Raw genomic sequence first — 18,320 nt, forward strand, 5'->3', positions numbered from 1 at the left:
GGTGGGAGAACAATATTGAAATGAAGGACAGAACTGGAACAAGAGTATTTTTGTGAACACTTCGTTCCCATGGCAACGAGAAACGTTTCAATGCAGGAACTATTCCGCGCGGTTAGGCGCAGCCCCAGTGAAAGAGATCTTTCTGCAGCGCCACAAAACACAGCGCAAGACGTAAGAATGATAAATAAATAAGCCGCGTCACTCCCACGATCAGCCGCTGTTTGTCATACATGGGGCGGCGGGGGTGGGCGCGGGGGGCGGCGGGGGGCGCGGGGCCAGATTGTTGCCCCGTCGACGGAGGGTGTGCGTGTCGTAAAGGGCTGGAAGGCAAAGGGTGCAATAATCCCGGATTATTCCAGTGCACGGAGCAACACTATTTTTTATTCCTTCCCCTTGCCCCAGTACAGTCACAGCCGAAAACATTGCACCTTTCGGAGGGAAAGTTTTGCGAATGAAATTGGAAGGGGAGGCCGGCCATCACAGAAGCTAATGTGCGGGAGCGGAAAGCTTCTTTGCCACCGGGTGCTCACAAATTCTTCCAGTACTTCGCGATTCCACGACCACTCAGCAGATGTGTCCCTTCGTCTTCTCCGACACGCGCGTCTTTATCTGCGCAGTTCAACGAGCATTTGTCCTTGCCACCAGCCGATTTCGTCGCTAACGTTCTGCGAACCCCAAGCGATTCGCGAACCCCATTTCTGGACCCGCTTTTCTTACGATTCCGCCGCTAATCGAACCCCGGCCAGGTTCAAGCAGGGACGTGCTGCACGTGGCGCCTTTTGCGGCACAGTCTGTTAAGAGCCACAGCTCTTCACCTGCATTATTCGTTTAGAGATGGAGACGTTTTCCCCGCGGACATTCGGTTCACGAGGGAACTTACGGAAAACCCGGTTTGAGGACGTTTCGGCGCTCCACTTCCAACCGACTATGGTTCACAGATGCAGCCCCTATTTGCTTCCTAGGTAGGATTTAAGGTTCTCAAGGCGGTGAGTACGAAGATGGCCGTCTTCCGGCTCTTCTCCCATCATCAGTGCGAGGACTGACTTATCGCCCTGATGATGGAGGCAGCCGGGTAAACTAATACCAGGTTACACGGCGCTACAACCCAGATGAAATCTAGTTTTGAGTTTCTCTTTTCTCTGAAAAGCCGGACGCAACGTGAATCTCGCTGCCAGCCAATAGGAGGTCGTGGCTGCTCGTCCTCAGGGACCAGGAAATTACACGGCTTCTGGATTTTGTGATGTGAGGAAAGCAGAATTGTGCTTCTGATATGTCATGTGTACCGCTTAATTAACCGGTTCCGAGAAGCGATCTGTCGTGTCACTAATTGTCGTCAGGCAGGCAGCATGGTCGATTGTCGACGAAATTTGGTGTGCGAAGTTTTTTTTTATCAAACAAGACGTCTTACGCGGAGTCGACTGACAGCGGAAGGGATAAGGAAGGAGATAGTCGAAGTCTGATCCAACGTTCGTCTGTGACAGAAGCGTCGAGAACTCTCCTGCTGCGAGATATTGTTTTACGACGGAATGAATGTTGTGCAGCCAGCGCGGAGTTTTGGGGAACATCCCCCCCTCCCCCAACTCTATTAAAACTTCTCCCTTCTCTTAATCTAAGAAGTGCGGGCTTGCATAACTCTACGGCGCCTGCAGGTACAGCAGAGTTCTCTCCGTCTCCCAGTCTTCGCTTGGTGTCCGCCGAGTTCGTCCTGTCCATTTCGCTTGTTGTCTGTTTGTTTCCTCCTTCTTATTCCTCGTCCTGTGTTTGTTGTCCCTGACTCTCTCGCTCTGTGGTCCACGCAGAGCGCCTGCGCCCTGGATGCTGTGTTAACAAGTGAGGTTAGCCACCACGAGCAAATGAAGCGAGTAATCGAATGGATGTCAACGAATAATAAGCGCGATGTCCTAGATCGATTGGGGAAGGAAACGGATGATAGCAAAAAGTTGTACTCCTTCCTCAAGGCCCTTTCAGCTCCTAGACGCCATCTCTTACGCATTTGTTAGTTTGGGTTTACAAAGAGGGTCAGAGCTTTTTGAGGTTTGCAGACTGCAGACACATGCAGTGAAATGACGTCACGTGACTTAAAATTGGCAGTGATCGCTTATCAACCACTGGATCATTCGTCTGTGGTTTATTGACAGAGTTTTAGAAAAATGTTACCATCTTCCAACTTGTTGTTTGTCTTTGTTGAGATATTTTTTGTTTTGTTTTAATAAGATGGTGGATGATTCAACGTATATACTCGAAATTTTGGATTATTACCCATGCAGCCCTTCTGTTTGACGCCAGTTATTGTATTTTAGCAAATGGATTACAACAAATGTAAATACAGAATTCGAATGGCTGTAATCTTATTGCAGAATTGTCAGAGTACAAACGAATGTGACGCATTGCTCTCACAAGAAGGAACAATCAAACTCACAGCTAATACAATAAGACGAACAGCACTTCTCGTAACCCACCATCAGCGTTTCACAAAGAAAGCCGTACATGTGGTATTAATTAGCAATTAATCAACGAAACAAACTTGTTAATTGTTTGTGAGAAATTATCACGAAAGTCCCGCACAAAGGTATTCTGCAGTTGCGGTGTAATGCCTACCTGTCAGTACAAAGTGTCAGAAGAGACAAGCGGGAGGGGGGGGGCATTTTAATTCCCCTTCGCGTAGAGGGGACAGAAATGAGATTATCTCTCCACCTCCCTCTCTGTTTGCCTTTCTCGTGTAATGAATGGCCACCCAGATGCATTTTAAGGCGAAACAGAGCGAATGTCCTCTGATCGCTCACTGCTTGTTAGCCTTCCTCGGTTTTACTGACGCTAAATATTTGCGTGCGTTCATTGTCTTTATCAACTGCAATACATTAGTTTATTGTGGCGAAGTAGGCGCGCTCTCTGAAGGAGATATCCGTTATAAGTTCTGTTTTCTAAGCGTAATTGCAGTTTGTATCTGACAGAGTAGCCACTGCTTCATATTAAGCTCAAATCGGATTTATCGATATTCTCGATTAAGGCTTTGACCGGGATGTTCTTTTGTTAAATCTTATATGGTACCGCCTGATTCGACTTCTAATGGTTAAGTGAAGTGTTTTCTTCGCGGTACGGTCTGGATTCGTAAATATTATGAAGACGAGCTTCGGCTTCAAAGGGTTAACCAGCTGATTTTCGTAATGGTGAGGTGTAGTGTTTTCTTCGCGGTACGGACTGAATTCGTAAATAATATTCAGACGATCTTCGCCTTCAAAGGGTTAAAGTCTCACGTGGCAAGAGATTTTCGCGTGTTATTAAACATTACTGCAACGCTGCTCAGCGCAGTGAGAAGTTAACAAAATGAGCAGCTTATTTTTCATTTCCAATGAATGATTTCTGAAGTCAGCCTGCAACTTGGACCATTTCCCTCTGATAGTCTGGAAGCTAGACCGAACGCTGAGAACGAAATTTCCCTGCAACTCATATCTGACTCGGGGACCGATTGTCCTCACTGGGGCCTTTCACGGGTTTCCTAGGTCACTCCAGGCATATGCCTGGGTAGTACCTTAAATTATAACACGGCCACTTCCTTCCAGATCCTTTCCAGTTCATTATTCTTTAATTATCCTATGTGATCCGAAGTGCTGTTAAGTGATCTGCAGGGGGGTATTTCATGATACTACGAGATGCAAACCCTGGACCTTCCGAATACGAACCGGGTGAGATATTTATTAGACTGTGACGTTCAGTAAAGAAAATAAATAACAAAGTGAAATGAACAACCAACGGCAATTTGCGAATTAATCTTTGATCAACAAATGCGCACGTTTCATAAAGCAGCAAATTTATTTATGCCACTAGACGCTATCCTGTGCCAGTTTAATCCATCCACCCCGTGTCTCTAAGCTTCATTTTAATATTATCCTCGCATGTGCTTCTAGTACGTGCAAGTGATTTTCTCCTCTGTAAAGGGAAATTCTAGCCGAGTGCGCTCTGGTGCACGAAAACCGCATTTCAGCCCCTCAGGCCTCGAACAGGTGCTCCGCCCGGCCCCCATTAATTTTAAATATGATCTGCAGATAGTTTTGTTTTGTTCAACAAACTTTCCTCTTTAACTTGAAAAGTTAGAGTTAAAAATCTCCAGTGTCACTGTAACTTCTGAACTTTCATTTCGGCATTAAAATTGAATTTGAATGAAAAACTGTGGGACTCTGGGGCCACCGAGATAAATCAAACAAATGCGAGTATTGTTTCCTTAATAATGCATTATGGAGTGTAACTCCCTGCAGATATTGTGTTCATTCGTCATGAAACTTCTGACAACTTAAAAAAAAAGTACGGAAAGATCTTGCCACAAAAATTCAAAATAAAATTTCAGCTCTTAGAAGCACTGACGTAACCGTGGACCATTGAGGACAAACTGGAAATATGAAAATATTAGCGCTCATATTATCTGGGCAGTTGGCAGATTTTACAATAGGCCATTTCACGATGCTGTATCAACTGTAACACTCCAGTCAGTGAAGTAACTACCTGCGGTACGCACGGCAGGGGTTCGTTTCCTGACAGAGGCACTAGTGTGTCCTGAGGGCTCCTTCTCTGGGGATAAGTCGGCCGGAACGTGAAGGTGACCACTCGACTTTGGGTAGTGTCGGAGTCTAGAATGGCCGAAGCTTTCATAGAATAGCGTAAATAAATGGCCGCGGCCTCGGCATTTGTCAACCGCGAAATGAAAGGCGTCATTAAACTCGGCTTCAGAGGCAGAGTTTCACGCAGTTCCGAGGAAGACACGTGTAAGACGCCTTGTGGCCGTAAAACTCAACGAAGACCACGTGGGAGACTGTCGCTTACATACGAGGGTAATATTAAAATGGTTGTTAAAGAAATCAAGTAGAAGGATGTGGAGTGGATTAATCTGGCTGGCAATAAGGACCTGTGGCAGGCTTTTATAAACACAGTACTAATTAAATCTTCAGTTTTACAAAGGAGTGGTGATTTCGTGATCTGCTGAGTGACTGTAAGCTTCTCAAGGAGGACCCTGCAGACGAACATAGTAGCACTCGGTTGCAGATTAGAGACTGCGAGTCAGAGATTACAACAACTTCAAGATTGCGAGGCAGGTGTTGATGCTGCGCATGGCGTTAGGCGTACACTTGCAAACGAGCAAAGTACGAAGTATTTGCTAATACAGTTCTGTTTTAAAAAAAATTATCCCTGTGATTCGACAAATAAACTTAGGAATAAACTTCAACATAATCAACGTTTCTCATTCATTTTACGTTGACGCTTTGTATTGTAACAACGTGAAATACACTTTAACTACTAAATCAAGTTATACGTTTCATTAAACTCGTCTCAAATTTTAAACTTTTGGAACTTCGCACTGCTCGTCCGGCCTTGCAGAGGAAACAGCCTCACAAAAATCCGTTGCCGCAGATAACGCTCAGCTACAGTTCCACGTACTCTTCTCGCAAGATAGCGTATTGTTGCCATGGTTTCAGATATGTACACAATGCCACGTCTGAAACTTCTCCTACACTACGGAAACAGTATGATAATGGTTACTGGGAATTCGCGAGGGACAGAAGTCCAGGATCTGCTGAATTCTCCTATAATGACGCTTTGTGTGGTCCTTTCACACACGTTCTGGGGGGGGGGGGGGAGAAAATCGAAAAAGTACGTGTGACTCTACGTCCATCCGATTTCCATTAAATTGGGTATCGTAAACTTACACTGAACTCTGTGCTTCCTTTTTGAATTTTGTGTAGTTTAGTTCGTTCGGAAAACTTTTCTAGTTGAGGCTATTAACTAACATTTATGCCTGTTTTCGGACAGATTCGGACACATCACCTATTTCTATAAACGTCTTTCCACCAGAAGAACTGCGAAAAGAACACGAAGAATGTAATTTCGTATAAACACGCTCTTCATACGAATCACAAACTCAACTTTTTCAGGTGCCACGAAGACAGGCCTTTGCTGACTTATTATTATTATTTAGTGTTCTGTCTGAGGACAGGTCCATATGAACAGGATCCTTCCATCCTTTTCTCGGACTGGGACCTGTTCATATACGTTCTTGGCAGATGATCCAGAAGTGGTTTGCCATTGCCTTCTTCTGTGTGTGAGTGGAGTAATTGTTGGGATGCCACGGAGAAACCGGGGAAGCCCCCGTGTTGCCTAGACCACGGCCTTGCCCAACACAAGTTATAAATTCGGGCACCGTCGGGAATCGAACCCGATGACTTACGCTCCACTAAGTCTCGAAACTTTCATTTTAGGCAGTTTCTGAGCTGACGAATATTTGAGGTCGCCTCTTCAAGTCTCGGCCTGGATTCTGTATAACCTCATGATCTCTTCCCTCCGTGTTCTTTACAATTCATTATTCAGAGTTCGTCCTATCATCCGATTAGTTCGAGCTACTGACATCGTCGTTAAACAAATCACAAGCAACAATTTGACGGGACATGAATCGAAAGTAATTTCGGAGTCAGTTCCACATGATTCTCCTTCCTGTGCACCGAGAGATTTGGTCACATAACAAACGAATTTCACGGGGAACGATGTTTCGAAAATCGCACACAACGCGTGTCCTCCTGTGGAGTACCCACAGCTTACACAAAGCGGAAAGGTCGAAGCCCGCATGTTGCTTATCTACCGCCGCCATGTTACTGGGGCGTCCCTCTGTGTTACCCCGCGATAAGATTCGTCGTCATGGCCACGCGTCGTAACTCATTTGTTTCATGCGATTGCTTTGTCTGGACAAAGCTGCAGAATGCTGACGTTTGTGACGCGCGCAGACATCAGGTGTTGACCAGCAAAGTTCAGTACATTCGTTGAGGTCACAGCCGTGAGATGAATCTGCTATGAGCCTTGTGATCTTCGTTTGTTTCCTGTGTCGGCTCGCAGAAGGTTTCTGATTTTTTGTTGTTGTTGGCCCAATAGAACGCGACCGAAGCGGGTATTTTTGAATCGCGTAAAATATGGATTCCCATTTTGAGGTGAAGGAACATATTAAAATAACTCCTAGAATTCCCCAATAACCAATGACTGGTCACGCTTAGTGACAACATCATTACTGTTCTGAGGTTAAAAAAATTCTCCGAATCTTGTGTGTCGCGGGACATATATGTCGCAGGAAGAACGCACTGTTTAGATTGTCTGTCAGCCTGCGTAGCTGCCAACAGCACAGCCACTTCGTTTAAACGAGTTAAAAAGTAGAGCGGATAAATTAATTTGTTACTGCAACTGAAAGTTACTGCGGGTCTGAGGAGCTGCGTGCTAAAAAATCAGATTAAAGCATTTCCTCCCCTCCCACTTCAGTGACAAGAGGGAGGTTTCGCCCCCTGTTCGTACCCACAGACCCGAAAAAAAGGTTAACTCCGCTCCGCGCGGCTCGAGTTCAACTGGTTACCGTGGCAACGATGACGAACGAAAGTGAAGGTCGCTGCCAACATTACAGGATCCGGAAGCGCGTTCTCAGAGACTCTGGCCGAACCCACATTCAATCACAGAAAATGTGTGTGTGTGTACAACAATTTCTCATCTCACGCGGTTTGTTTAGTCAGGCGAAGGCAAAGTTGTGACTGGTGCTTAATTAGGCACATAACAGGTTAGCTCTGACTACCGAGGGGTGATTAATTACAGGCCGGTTAACGGAGTGTCCTACTCGTTCTGACGATGCGATTTGCCTGCAGGATTGCTGGGAATCTTTAATAAAGGAGAATTTTATTCCGACGCGCCAATAGTGCACATTCTTAGACTCCTATTATTTTGGTGGGTTGGGGGTAGAACAGCTCGAGGACAGCAAAGGCTGGTGAGGTTAGGTTAGGTACAGGCGGAAGGAACAAGCAAAGAGAGAGAAAGACATAAACGTGGAAGAAAGAAACAAGGAAGAGGCAGGTAGACAATGCAGTGCACACAGACAACGGAACATAAGTAGGGGAGGAGGGAGGAAAAGCCAAGTTGGTGAAGGTGTCGTGGTTGAAACAGTGAAGGAGTGCAGCAGAGACTCGTTATTTCTGTGTGGTCAGTTTGCTCGCAGTCCTGCGTTCAGGACTAGGACCACGTTTTACCGCTTAATAGTATGTGCCTGGACCCTTATCGAAAGGAAAAGGGAGAGATAAGAATGCGCCCTGCACTGTGCGTGGGTGTTAAAGGCGCACCGAAGGAAGAGCAGGCTGGATCGCTCAGCTAGCCAATTGACTCCTTTCCGTTTCTGCAAGCATCAACCAAGCTGTCGTTGTCATGGAAACGCGTTGCCACGTACTGAATCTGTAAATACAATTTAGATCTCCATTTTTCTTTTCAGGGCCGGACAACATGACGTAATAACTGCTGCCATCTGCTGGCCGCATGACGTACCTACCATGACGGCAAACCCGTCGGTGTATCAAGCGGGGTGCGTGAGGGGTCGCCCTTTGTCAACAATAGAGCTCCTCGCCCCGGACAAAACAGACGCAGAGGCTGAAGATGGAAGGCGAACCAATGAAGACCTTGTCGGGATTTTCACCCTCTGCGAGGACGCCGCCGGAATTGAGAACGGGGCGTTCGAACTGGGATCGACGCTCACAGTCGACAACAGCCAGTCGAGAGCCTCGTACCGCGAGTTCACACTTCCCGGCGAAAATAAGGGCTTTGAAATCGTCGGTGGCCGAGAAATTATCGCGGAGCAAGGCGACGACAATCACGAACACCGACAATCCGGAAGTGTCGCGACAGAAATTCAACAATCAGAGGACGTGCAAAGCCAGTCGACGCTTTCCACGGAAAACTGCAATGTCAAAACAAGTGAAGATCTGCGCGCCAACATTGATATGAACACCGGAGCGACAATCAAAGGCCACGAGGCACTGAAAAGCGGCAGAGGGTCCCCTGTGAGGTCGAGTTGGCTGCTTGACGGCAACGTCAGAAGGAGGGACGACACCGTCTGGAGGCGGCGGAAGACGGATCCCTCCGGGGAGTTATGTGCCAACTACTCTTACCACCGCGACTACCAAGAAGCGCTGTCGTCGCTTCTCTGGGAACCATATGAATGCAGGCAGCCAGAAATGTCTCCCCACCAATCAGCGTTTGGGGTCGGAAGTGCAGTCGACGACGCCGACGTTTCGGTGTGGTTGTACCCCCCACAGTCGTCGCCATCGTTGTCGCCCTCGTCCTCCGTGTCCTCAGGTTCTTCGTCGGCGGTCATCGGGACAGTGACTATTGTTGGCGACGGACGCCTGTGGAGCAAGGCCGCCAGGGACCCGTCAAGCTCCTCCCTGAGGGCTCTGATTCTATCGAACAGCAGTAGCAAGGACGACGAATTGGCAACACCGCTGCCGACCGGTAACAATGGTTTCAATAGAAGCGAAGTGCGGTCAGAACCGGTAGATGGCAGCTCCAGCTGCGGCAGCGATAAAGTTGGCAACGTCACTGACGACCCAAATCAACAAGAAGAAGTAGAGGAATCGCGAAGAAGACGCAGTTCTTGCGAGGATGCGGTTGGTGACCTCAATACGCGGTGGGCTGTAACAGCTCCGCCAGAGGCGCTGGTGTCGTCGTCGGCGGAGGACCGCTGTGAGTTGTGTTGGCAGGAGTGCAGCCAGTGTGAGGCGAGGCAGGCCAGAATGCTGGTCAGTGTCGAGGGCTCGGATGCCAGTGCTGTTGTTAGTGTTAGTGCTAGTGGTGCAGTGACAACGACCAGCAGCAGTGTTAGTGTCGTCAGTTGTTACCGTGCAGTGCCAGCTGTAGTGTCGGCCGTGCCCACGATCTCGTGTCTCAACGTGTCACATGTCAACGTCGAGGCGGGTGTCAGTGCTGCCAGGGGCAGGACTTTCGCGTCCACCGAGGCTCAGACCGACGACGTTGTGGTCGAGCCTGTGACTCCGCCCTCGAGGGCCAACAACAATCGGGAACAGAGACGCCGTGAGCGACGGGAGAGGCGCCACCAGCGACGCGCCAACAACTCCAACCCCCCGCAGCAGCACGAACCCCTCTGGCAGACACTGGTCGTGGAACAGCCCCCCGTGGGCAGCGCCGGGGAGAGGTTGCCGGACATACTGAACTCGCACCTCCCGCCACCCTATTCCACTTTGCCTCTTGGACTTCCGCCCCCGAGCCATGTGGTTCATCCTCATCTTCATCACCCGCCTCCACCGCCACCTCCAGTGCCGCCTCCCTTACCTGTTCCAGTGCCACCTCCGATGGCTGTGCCTGTCACGACTGCCGCCCCCGGATCTCCACATCACCACCACCATGGAGGGATGAGGTTTCCCTTCCAGATCACCGCCGGCGGCAGAAGAAGGTGAGTCCACCCACGCCCAGAGCGTGTAACTTGGTCTGAGCCCGCGGCTTGAGGGTGTTTTAGTACAGGGTGCTGAGGGGGACAGTGGCTGGCGTTCCAGGAAACTATAATTAGATTCTTCGTGGTTTGAACTACTCGACCAGCGTGAAGACGGAATGCGTGGAGCAGCTCAGACTTTGCAGCGTCGAATGATTTAAGGTGCTATCCCGGAACTTGCCTGTAGGAATTGATGAAAAACACGAATAATGTCAGGGTTCAGGATATCCGGCCTGGGGACCGAGATTGCAACCCGAGACTTCCTAAATACCAAGCAGGAGTGATAATCGCTTGGCCGCGACGTTCGGTATATTAAAGTCGATCTCATATCTTAGACGATTGGATTGAACTGCCTTAGGACGAGGCCAGTGGCCTTTAGATGCTGTAAAATGCAGGGACTTCCTTGGTCAGAAGGGTGACAATCAGCTTCTCAAGAAGGAGTCTGTGTGCCACGAGACTCTCTGCTCAGCATAACCATTTTTTGTGTTTCAAGTTCCTTACTATTGTTCTCTGTTATAAATGATCGCTGCGTATCGCTTCTCTGCATGTTTTATCACATCTTATTTTTACAAGGAACTAGGTCTTGTTTGCGGATGAAATCTCTTGCCCGCTGAAATGTTTGGAACGACACAAAAGCAAAATGACTTGCTTTAATTTTTTTTTGTACCACTATACGCCACGTACGTGCTTGTTGGGGGGGGGGGGAGAGGCGGTATAGCTCCTACTCATTCTAAACCTCGGCTCTAGATAGGGATTAACAGATAGCGTCACGTCCCGGCCGTGCTTTACCCTCGGGAAAGGACCCCGGCACCCATTGGATTGGATGCTGGGTGAGCCCCGAGCCGGTCTGGATGCACAGGTTAGAGGAGAAATCCTCTGACCCCGCCGGGGATCGAACCCTGGTCGTCGTCCAGTCCGTAGCCAGTCACTGTACTGACTGAGCTGCCCCGGCTCCTTACTTGAATTTGGTTATAGAACAACAAAGCAGGTCCCACCATTTTCACGTTCCGCACGAGATATGTCGTCTTAAAACACGGTCAGTTTGATGTGTGTTTATTCGGTCTTAGAGATCAGATCCAGTAATTAAAGTTGCGACTTTTCAACAGTATGAACTTTTCGTTGCCATGGGAAGACGGGGAGAGTACAACTCTTGCTTCAGTAATCCGGTTCACTGCAAGCCTCTGTAACGTGTTGTACGTTGTTATTGATTTTCCAAGGTGTTACAGCTCGGACCCTGCATCGAAGTCACTTCCCATGTTTCAGGAGACTGTTGAGCCCTTATAGCACTGAGAAATTTGGAGACGTTCACTCCAGATTCGTTTTAATCCAACTTAACACTTTGAGAACACGGACAAGAGGGCAGGAGAGTTACATGCTTCTTTGCTGGACGGAAACCTCTCTTACATGATCCATCAGGGTCCCTTCCACCTTCTAGTGACCTGTCTCTTGCTGTTTGGACAATGATACTTCCGGTGAAATGAGAGGTAAATGGTTTTTGCATTCGTCTGTTCTCAGGTCAGGCTTTATCCGGTCTCAAGAACACAAAATAAATCAGGCTTGCTTCTCCAACGATTTTTATTTCCTTGAGAAATGCTGTTTTCATTTCGTCTGTTCCACCCTAAAATGCATTGGGTGTTTCTTCTCGGTGATTTAAATTATTTTAATAAGCAACAGCGTGATGTGGAATTCGCCCCTTTTGCAGCGAAGTGTTCAGTTTGTTCTTCACTCCGCAGGCTCGCCGCCCGAGCCTTCGAACACTCGTGGCCCGCGTTATGAAGCATCCTGTGGTTCTTTGTGCAAGCTACGAAGTGAAACCCTCCCGCCCGCCCGCCTGCCCGGAGTCCGTAGAAACACATCAGTTGGTTCAGTTCGTAATTGCATCACCGTTTCGCGCTGTTTTACAAACTTCAATCCAGATTACGTCAGTCCAAAGGCAGGTTACGAAGTGCAAAGGGCGCATGCGTCAACAGTATTGTGCTAAACCAGTTAAAGCGAGTGGCCACGGCATTCCCGTCCTGGATTCGAATCTCATGGTTCAAGTGCACACACTTGTCTGTTGAAAGCCAAAGTTCTAACAGCTCCTAATAGGAAGAAAAGGCGCCTACAGCCGCTAAACGTTTCCTGTTCTAATGAAGCTAATCGTTACGCACAACGTATGAAGGCTGCCACGTCTCGCCGTCAGCGTTGCTGCTTACAGTCTGTGAGGGCGACTGACTGCCTTGTATCGATTAAATCCCCTGAGCTGATTGTTTTAACCTTGGAGAAACTAGTGGTAACTATGTGTGCCACCCGCTTCGACAGTCAGTAATTCTTTATTTTGCATTTCGTATGATTGCCAATGGAAACAGCGTTTATAAGTTGATCTTCGTAATTGTGAGGTGCTGTGTTTTCTTCGCGGTACGGTCTGAATTCTTAAATTTCAGAGGGTCAGTACGCGCCGATTTTATCCTCTGTTCCTTCTCACGACAGGAAGACGTATGGAAGTGGCGGTAGAGCTCCACGCCTGATGCACATTGGTCAGAAGGCTGGGTGGGCTCCAGAACAGGGTTGGTCGTCGAGAGGAAACCGGCCTGTGCCAGAAATCCAGCCCCTGTCATCCAGCACTTGGCTGGTGACTGGATGATATACGTTCACGGCGAGTCAAGTGTTTACAGCATCTCAGACAAATGCGGGCGATATGCTTCAAGGTCCGGTGCAGGGTGGGGAAGGTCAATAGGACATCCGTTACTTACTCGGACACGTGAGAGCGGTCGGTCAGGCAGGAGGTTGGCGTAGACCGAGAACATTCAGAGAGGACGGATGACGAGCTGAGGATACTTTTTGCAAAGATCAAGAAGGAGATGGTCCTTGAAGCAGATTTTTAGAGAAATAAGATGTGAAGATGGATGACAGGTGGATGGTACTCTATGAACGTTGAAGTCCTGAACATTTAAATTATTGTCCTTGTCTGTGAAGATGGGAACGGTGAATAACATTCTTGTCCTCGCCGCTCAAGCCGCTTTAACCCCCTTCCGGTACAAAAAGATCGTACCTCTGCCGGGTAACCAAACCTGGTAGTCCCGGTCAGTAGATATGACGGACAGAACGTATGACATTGAGGCAGTCGTCTGTGATCGAGTTTAACAGAGAAAGTGTTGACAGTTGCAGTGTAATTGGTTAATTGATCGGGTAAGCCAGCAGACAGGTAGAGCAGCTCAATCGAAGCAAAGAACGTTGTTGCCATGACGACCGCTCGTAGTGATCGGGCTAAAGTAATTGACATGCGTTCCAAATTTAATTGTAAATATCGGGGGCTTCACGGGTTGATGAAGCTCAGGCGTGTGGGGACGTAACCCCGCAGATTATTCTGAAAAAAAATACGTGGAATCGATTCCCGGTCTGTTGGTTCTGGAGCCTACACGAGAACCAAAGAGCTCTGAGCGCGAAGATGAGCCTATGAATGCGTGGAGATATACCTCCATTTCTACGCATGCGTTTGTATGACGGCGCTCAGATACTTTCATCTTCAATTCTCGCACGCACCAACCAATGTCACGCACGAAAATTGACAGGACGTGAAAGCAGGCAGACGATAGGACAGAAAACACAACCTTTTCTTCTTTTAAATAAAGTCGCTGCATTCCTTTGTGTCATGTGAGCCTGTTGCGGTGATATCACGTGACTGTTTCGAGGACCGCTGGGACGTGTACGTGTCATTTGTTCTGTTGCGAAAATTTGGTGTCTTGTTTTTGGGAGAGCGAAAGTGGCGAAGAGAAAATTCGGACTCGACATTAAGGCGGACACAGATTTTGTGGCTTGAAATTGGATGGAACTGGCTCAGGATCGTGTGACTCGGCGGGGTCTGTGTTATACCTGCAGCAGAGGGACAATATCATTGCCAGTATTACCAGCTTAAAGTAATTAATTACTATTGCAATTTGCAACTTGATGTTCCAAATCTGAACAACAGTGAAATTAAATTTCCACAGCATAAAGAAGCATTCAGATGACGTCACGTGATTAGAGCGTCAGTGTTAACACAACTTAAGCGCTCAGCCAACCAGAGATTTATCCCACCTATAACCAATTTGGGATGAAGACGTCACTTGTAAGTGGGGAAATAGGAAGATGTTTTTATAAGTTTCGAAGCTGAAGGCACGTGTTTGGCTTCTTGATGTATGTAACTAGCGACAGAGGGCGTTCCTGTTAATTGGTCTGTCCGAAAATAATAAGTTTATTCACACTGGTTGCTCTGCTAAGCTGTGAACCCTGCTCCCAGTTACTGAGCTCATTATCAGCTATCTGGGAGGGACGCAGCCCTCCGGAAATCACGCTAACAGGATTTCTGGACGGATCCCAGCCAAATTGGAATCTGTCTTCCTCAGTTAAATTCGACGTAATCCGATCGCGGCGTGACGTGGCGTGGCTTTTTGCACGCCGAGTTTCGATAACACCGCGTGCACTTTCGCTTTTCGCCTCAAGATTCCGTTTCTTGTCTGTCGCCCGGCGAGCGGCTTTGGGGACGCGAGACGCCGACGTCGTTGCTCAATCCATGAGCCATCGAAACGTGTGCCGAAGCTCCACCCACTCTGGAGGGCAGTTTGCACGTCTTATTTGGATCTTGAAATGGAGGAGCATGAGATGGGAGGGACATGTAGCGCGCAGAATTTCGTTTGGGCAGTCTGGAGGGTATAGAGACCATTCTGAAGTCCGAAGCACGGATGGAAGTGTAATATTGAAACGGATATGAAAATATTGGATTCGTGTGGCTCGGGATAGGAACCATTGGCAGGCTCTTGTGGACACGGGCTCCATGAAAGACGAAGAATTGTTTTTACTGGCTGAGCGACTATCAGATCCTCGAGTGGGTGCTGGTTATAGTCAAATGCTGTAACTTGAGCGACACCAGCGCCACACGCGCTTCCGGCACTGACGATATGTGAAGCCGCAGAATTAGTTGCGGTCAGCAGAAATTCGCGGTTCGATGCTCACGTGTTTTGCCTCCTGCTAACCGAGGGAACAAGCGGCTACACAGCACAGACAATGAAGACAATTCATCGCCGCCTCTCTTATCCCTGTTATTCCTGTAATTCTCCTCATCTGCTCTCTTCTCCTACATTTTCGTTTCCCTCAACCTGCCTTCGTTCACTTTCCTTTTAATCCGCCTATTCTCTTGTTCTCGCCTTCTCTTCTTAATTCCGTCTGTGTATCCTTCTATTTCCAGTTCTTTTTTGTTTGCTTTGCGTTGTTTAATTTTCTTATTCTGTACTCTGAGGTCTGTTTCTCTCCTTGTCGCCTTCTTACTTCACCAACTACTTGTGGGATAAAATTGGGTTCGAACTCAGTCCCACAGCAGTCGCAGACCCGACTGTCAATCGGGAAAGAAGTGACAGACCTCAGAAGCCGAGGGTCGAACCGCGTACGTCGCGGATTGAAGTTCTTGGCCCTGCGTTCGTCGGTGATATGAACGATGCTGGCACATTTGAACCAGCGCGAGAAGTCGCCAGACGATTTTAACCATTTTCATGGCGGCCTCTTGTTTCCGTGGTGACGCGTAATTTCTGTTGCTCGAGAAATAAAAGTTTGTTTTTATTACTGTCGTCTTTGCATAACATTGCGTTGCAGAACAAGTAATCAGTTTTAGCTGTTTAGTCCTACGAAATAACTGGATATTAGAACGGCATATGTCGTGTGTAGCGTAGAAAGGGTTAAACTCATAAACCCACATAATGGATCGTGTATGCATAACAAGAGGATAAATGAGGGAGGCCGTCGCTTCGCGGCGCACTCGCAGTTCCTCTTCCTGTCTTTTGGTTCAGTTCGCTCGCTGCAGCAGCTGACAGGGTTCACAACCCGTACAGGGATTTAAACATGGTCGCCGGACACGGGAGTCAGCTGGAAGGCGAACCGCTGTGCTAGCTGCACTGTGTTCTGGCATTGATTTTCCGAACACTGCAAGAAACAAGTGCCGTCTGTCAAACGCACACCATACAGACACATCGCTGATCATTGCCTTGTTTAACGACGCTGCTTCGATAGCGTAGGTTTTAGGGCTTCCGGGTAGGTGATAGAGATCGTGGTTGATGAGTTGCTAAGGATTTGGAAGGAGCCTGACGTGGCCTGTTTCAAGCTACAGAGATGTGGAGGTAACGCTGTGACATTTCACGCGGGAATGTGCGAACAGGAATTTCTTTATTTGAAAGAAAGAAAGAAAATGGAGCGATCCTGTGATGAGAGAGAGAGGAGGCGTCGCTAATAGCCGATGTCTGACATACGACGTCTGGCCCTGCTGTAAATATCGTCGGTAGTCGATACATCGTTGAAGAGCAACGAGTCTACTGACCCTGGAAATCATCGCCCTGATGATGGAGGCAGTAAGCACTCCTGAAACGTCGGTCTACAACGCGCAACGTGCCAGAAGACAGTCGTCTTCATTCTTGCCACCTTGAGAACCTCAAGTCTCACCGAGGTCTCCATTGTTTTCCTGTGACCTGCCCATTCACTGGATATTCATCGTCCTCCGAATGAATTCCGCAGTGAATACATTTCACTGGTGTACTCCAAGCTGATCTTGTAACCAGTGGAACATATCAACACATGCAATTCCAAGGACGGGTCGCCATGGCAACCAGTGCCGCCTGCACATTATTGGCGTGTAATAGCTCTCCCCCCCCCCCGGCCTTCTTTTGTTTCTTTTTTATCTCCCTGTTTTGTTTCCTGGAGCAGTCGGAATTGCAACCAATTGATGCAAAAGCTGCATAACTCGCGCGCAGGTCCTCGAATGACAGACTTCACCGAAAAAGGGGTAAGATTTCGGTTCTTACACTCAAGAACACGCCGCGTCACCATTACAAAGTGTTAGCGAGTGTTCCGCGTTTAGAATCACGTGAAATGCATAAAACAGTCGGGTGGTGCACATACTTACCACTACAGACACAGAATGACAGTGTTGGACCATTTTCTCAGCGCCCATTGACGGCTGTGCCATCTTCGAGAGTTTCTTCCTCGAAGGTGCAGTTGACCGGTTCGACTCGTTCTGGTGCCGAGGTTAAGAATGAGTGGAGCCGTACCTCCACTCCCTCCTAGTCTGGCGAGGCGCCATGTCTTAAAAATAATTAACAATTTAATTCACGGCGACGACTGTCTTCTGGGATGTAGCTTCCTGAGGATGGAGGCAGTGTGATCCATTGAAACGGCCGGTCGATTTCTATCGAACTCCGCGCGTAACATCCCAGAGGACAGCCGTTGATGGTGGTAAGGTTTGCATTGATCAGTGCGGTCCACAGTTGTTTCTTCAACGCTGTGACGTGTAATTGCAGTGAGACAGCGTCCTAAACCTACTTTGCGACTTCCTGACACGAACTCAATTAACTTCCTGCGAGAGTCGGGCCTGTAACCATGGAAACAGACCGGGCATGGCTCGTCGAGGTTCGCCATAAGCCACAGAACAACTTCGCCACGGGGGCGGACAGGCCGCAGGTTTTATCTTTGGGATCAAAGTTAGGAATTTGAAGGACAGAGGGTTTAGAAGGAAAGAAACCGCACTCCGACTCATCGTATCCATAGCAACCGTGTAGCTGCAGGTTGATTGGCATTTGACATATTTGTTGCTGGTTATATAGCGTGGATTTACAGGCTGATTGGAGAATAATCAATTGGAAAGATGTGGTGGCCTATTAAATGCACTAGGCCGGAATTTTGCCTTTGAGGGTCTGAGGAGAACCGCAAACCCGGCGTCCGGGCCAAAATTTGAACGCGAATACGAAACGGAAGTGTTCGCCACTGCCTTAGCTAAGGCCTGCGTGATCAGAGTTCGATCCCTGGCAGAGGCAGGATTGTCTGTGTCTGAGGCCCTCCCAGTGGGTGAGAGGTGCATCTGTTTTGTCGGTGACCGTCCATTTCCTTCTAGTGTTGAGCTTTGGCTCCGTTCCGCCATCAGAGCACACTGTCCTCTTGTTTTCAGCCCGAAGAGTTAAAACTCTGCTTTGGCTCCCGATTCGACTGCGCATTCCTAGTTGCAGGTTGCTTACAGTTCGTTGCTATGCAGCGGAGCGCC

The 18,320-nt window shown here is 48.3% G+C and overlaps 1 protein-coding gene across 6 annotated transcripts in view; it reads left to right on the forward strand.

Moving 5' to 3' along the window:
- The window catches only part of LOC110829971 (uncharacterized), a 152,854-nt gene that overhangs the window by 61,441 nt on the left and 73,093 nt on the right, over positions 1 to 18,320 (forward strand). For all 6 annotated transcript variants that reach the window (XM_087355313.1, XM_087355309.1, XM_087355312.1 and 3 more), the window contains exon 3: positions 8,276 to 10,249. In XM_087355313.1, the coding sequence (XP_087211439.1) occupies positions 8,334 to 10,249 (1,916 nt within the window). In that variant the 5' untranslated portion in view covers positions 8,276 to 8,333. The remainder of the gene's footprint in view (positions 1 to 8,275; positions 10,250 to 18,320) is intronic.

Source organism: Zootermopsis nevadensis, unplaced genomic scaffold (genome assembly GCF_977971745.1).
Source record: "Zootermopsis nevadensis isolate Lab colony 2312 unplaced genomic scaffold, Znev_1.0 Znev_ptg000024l, whole genome shotgun sequence".
NCBI classification, from domain to species: Eukaryota; Metazoa; Arthropoda; class Insecta; order Blattodea; family Termopsidae; genus Zootermopsis; species Zootermopsis nevadensis.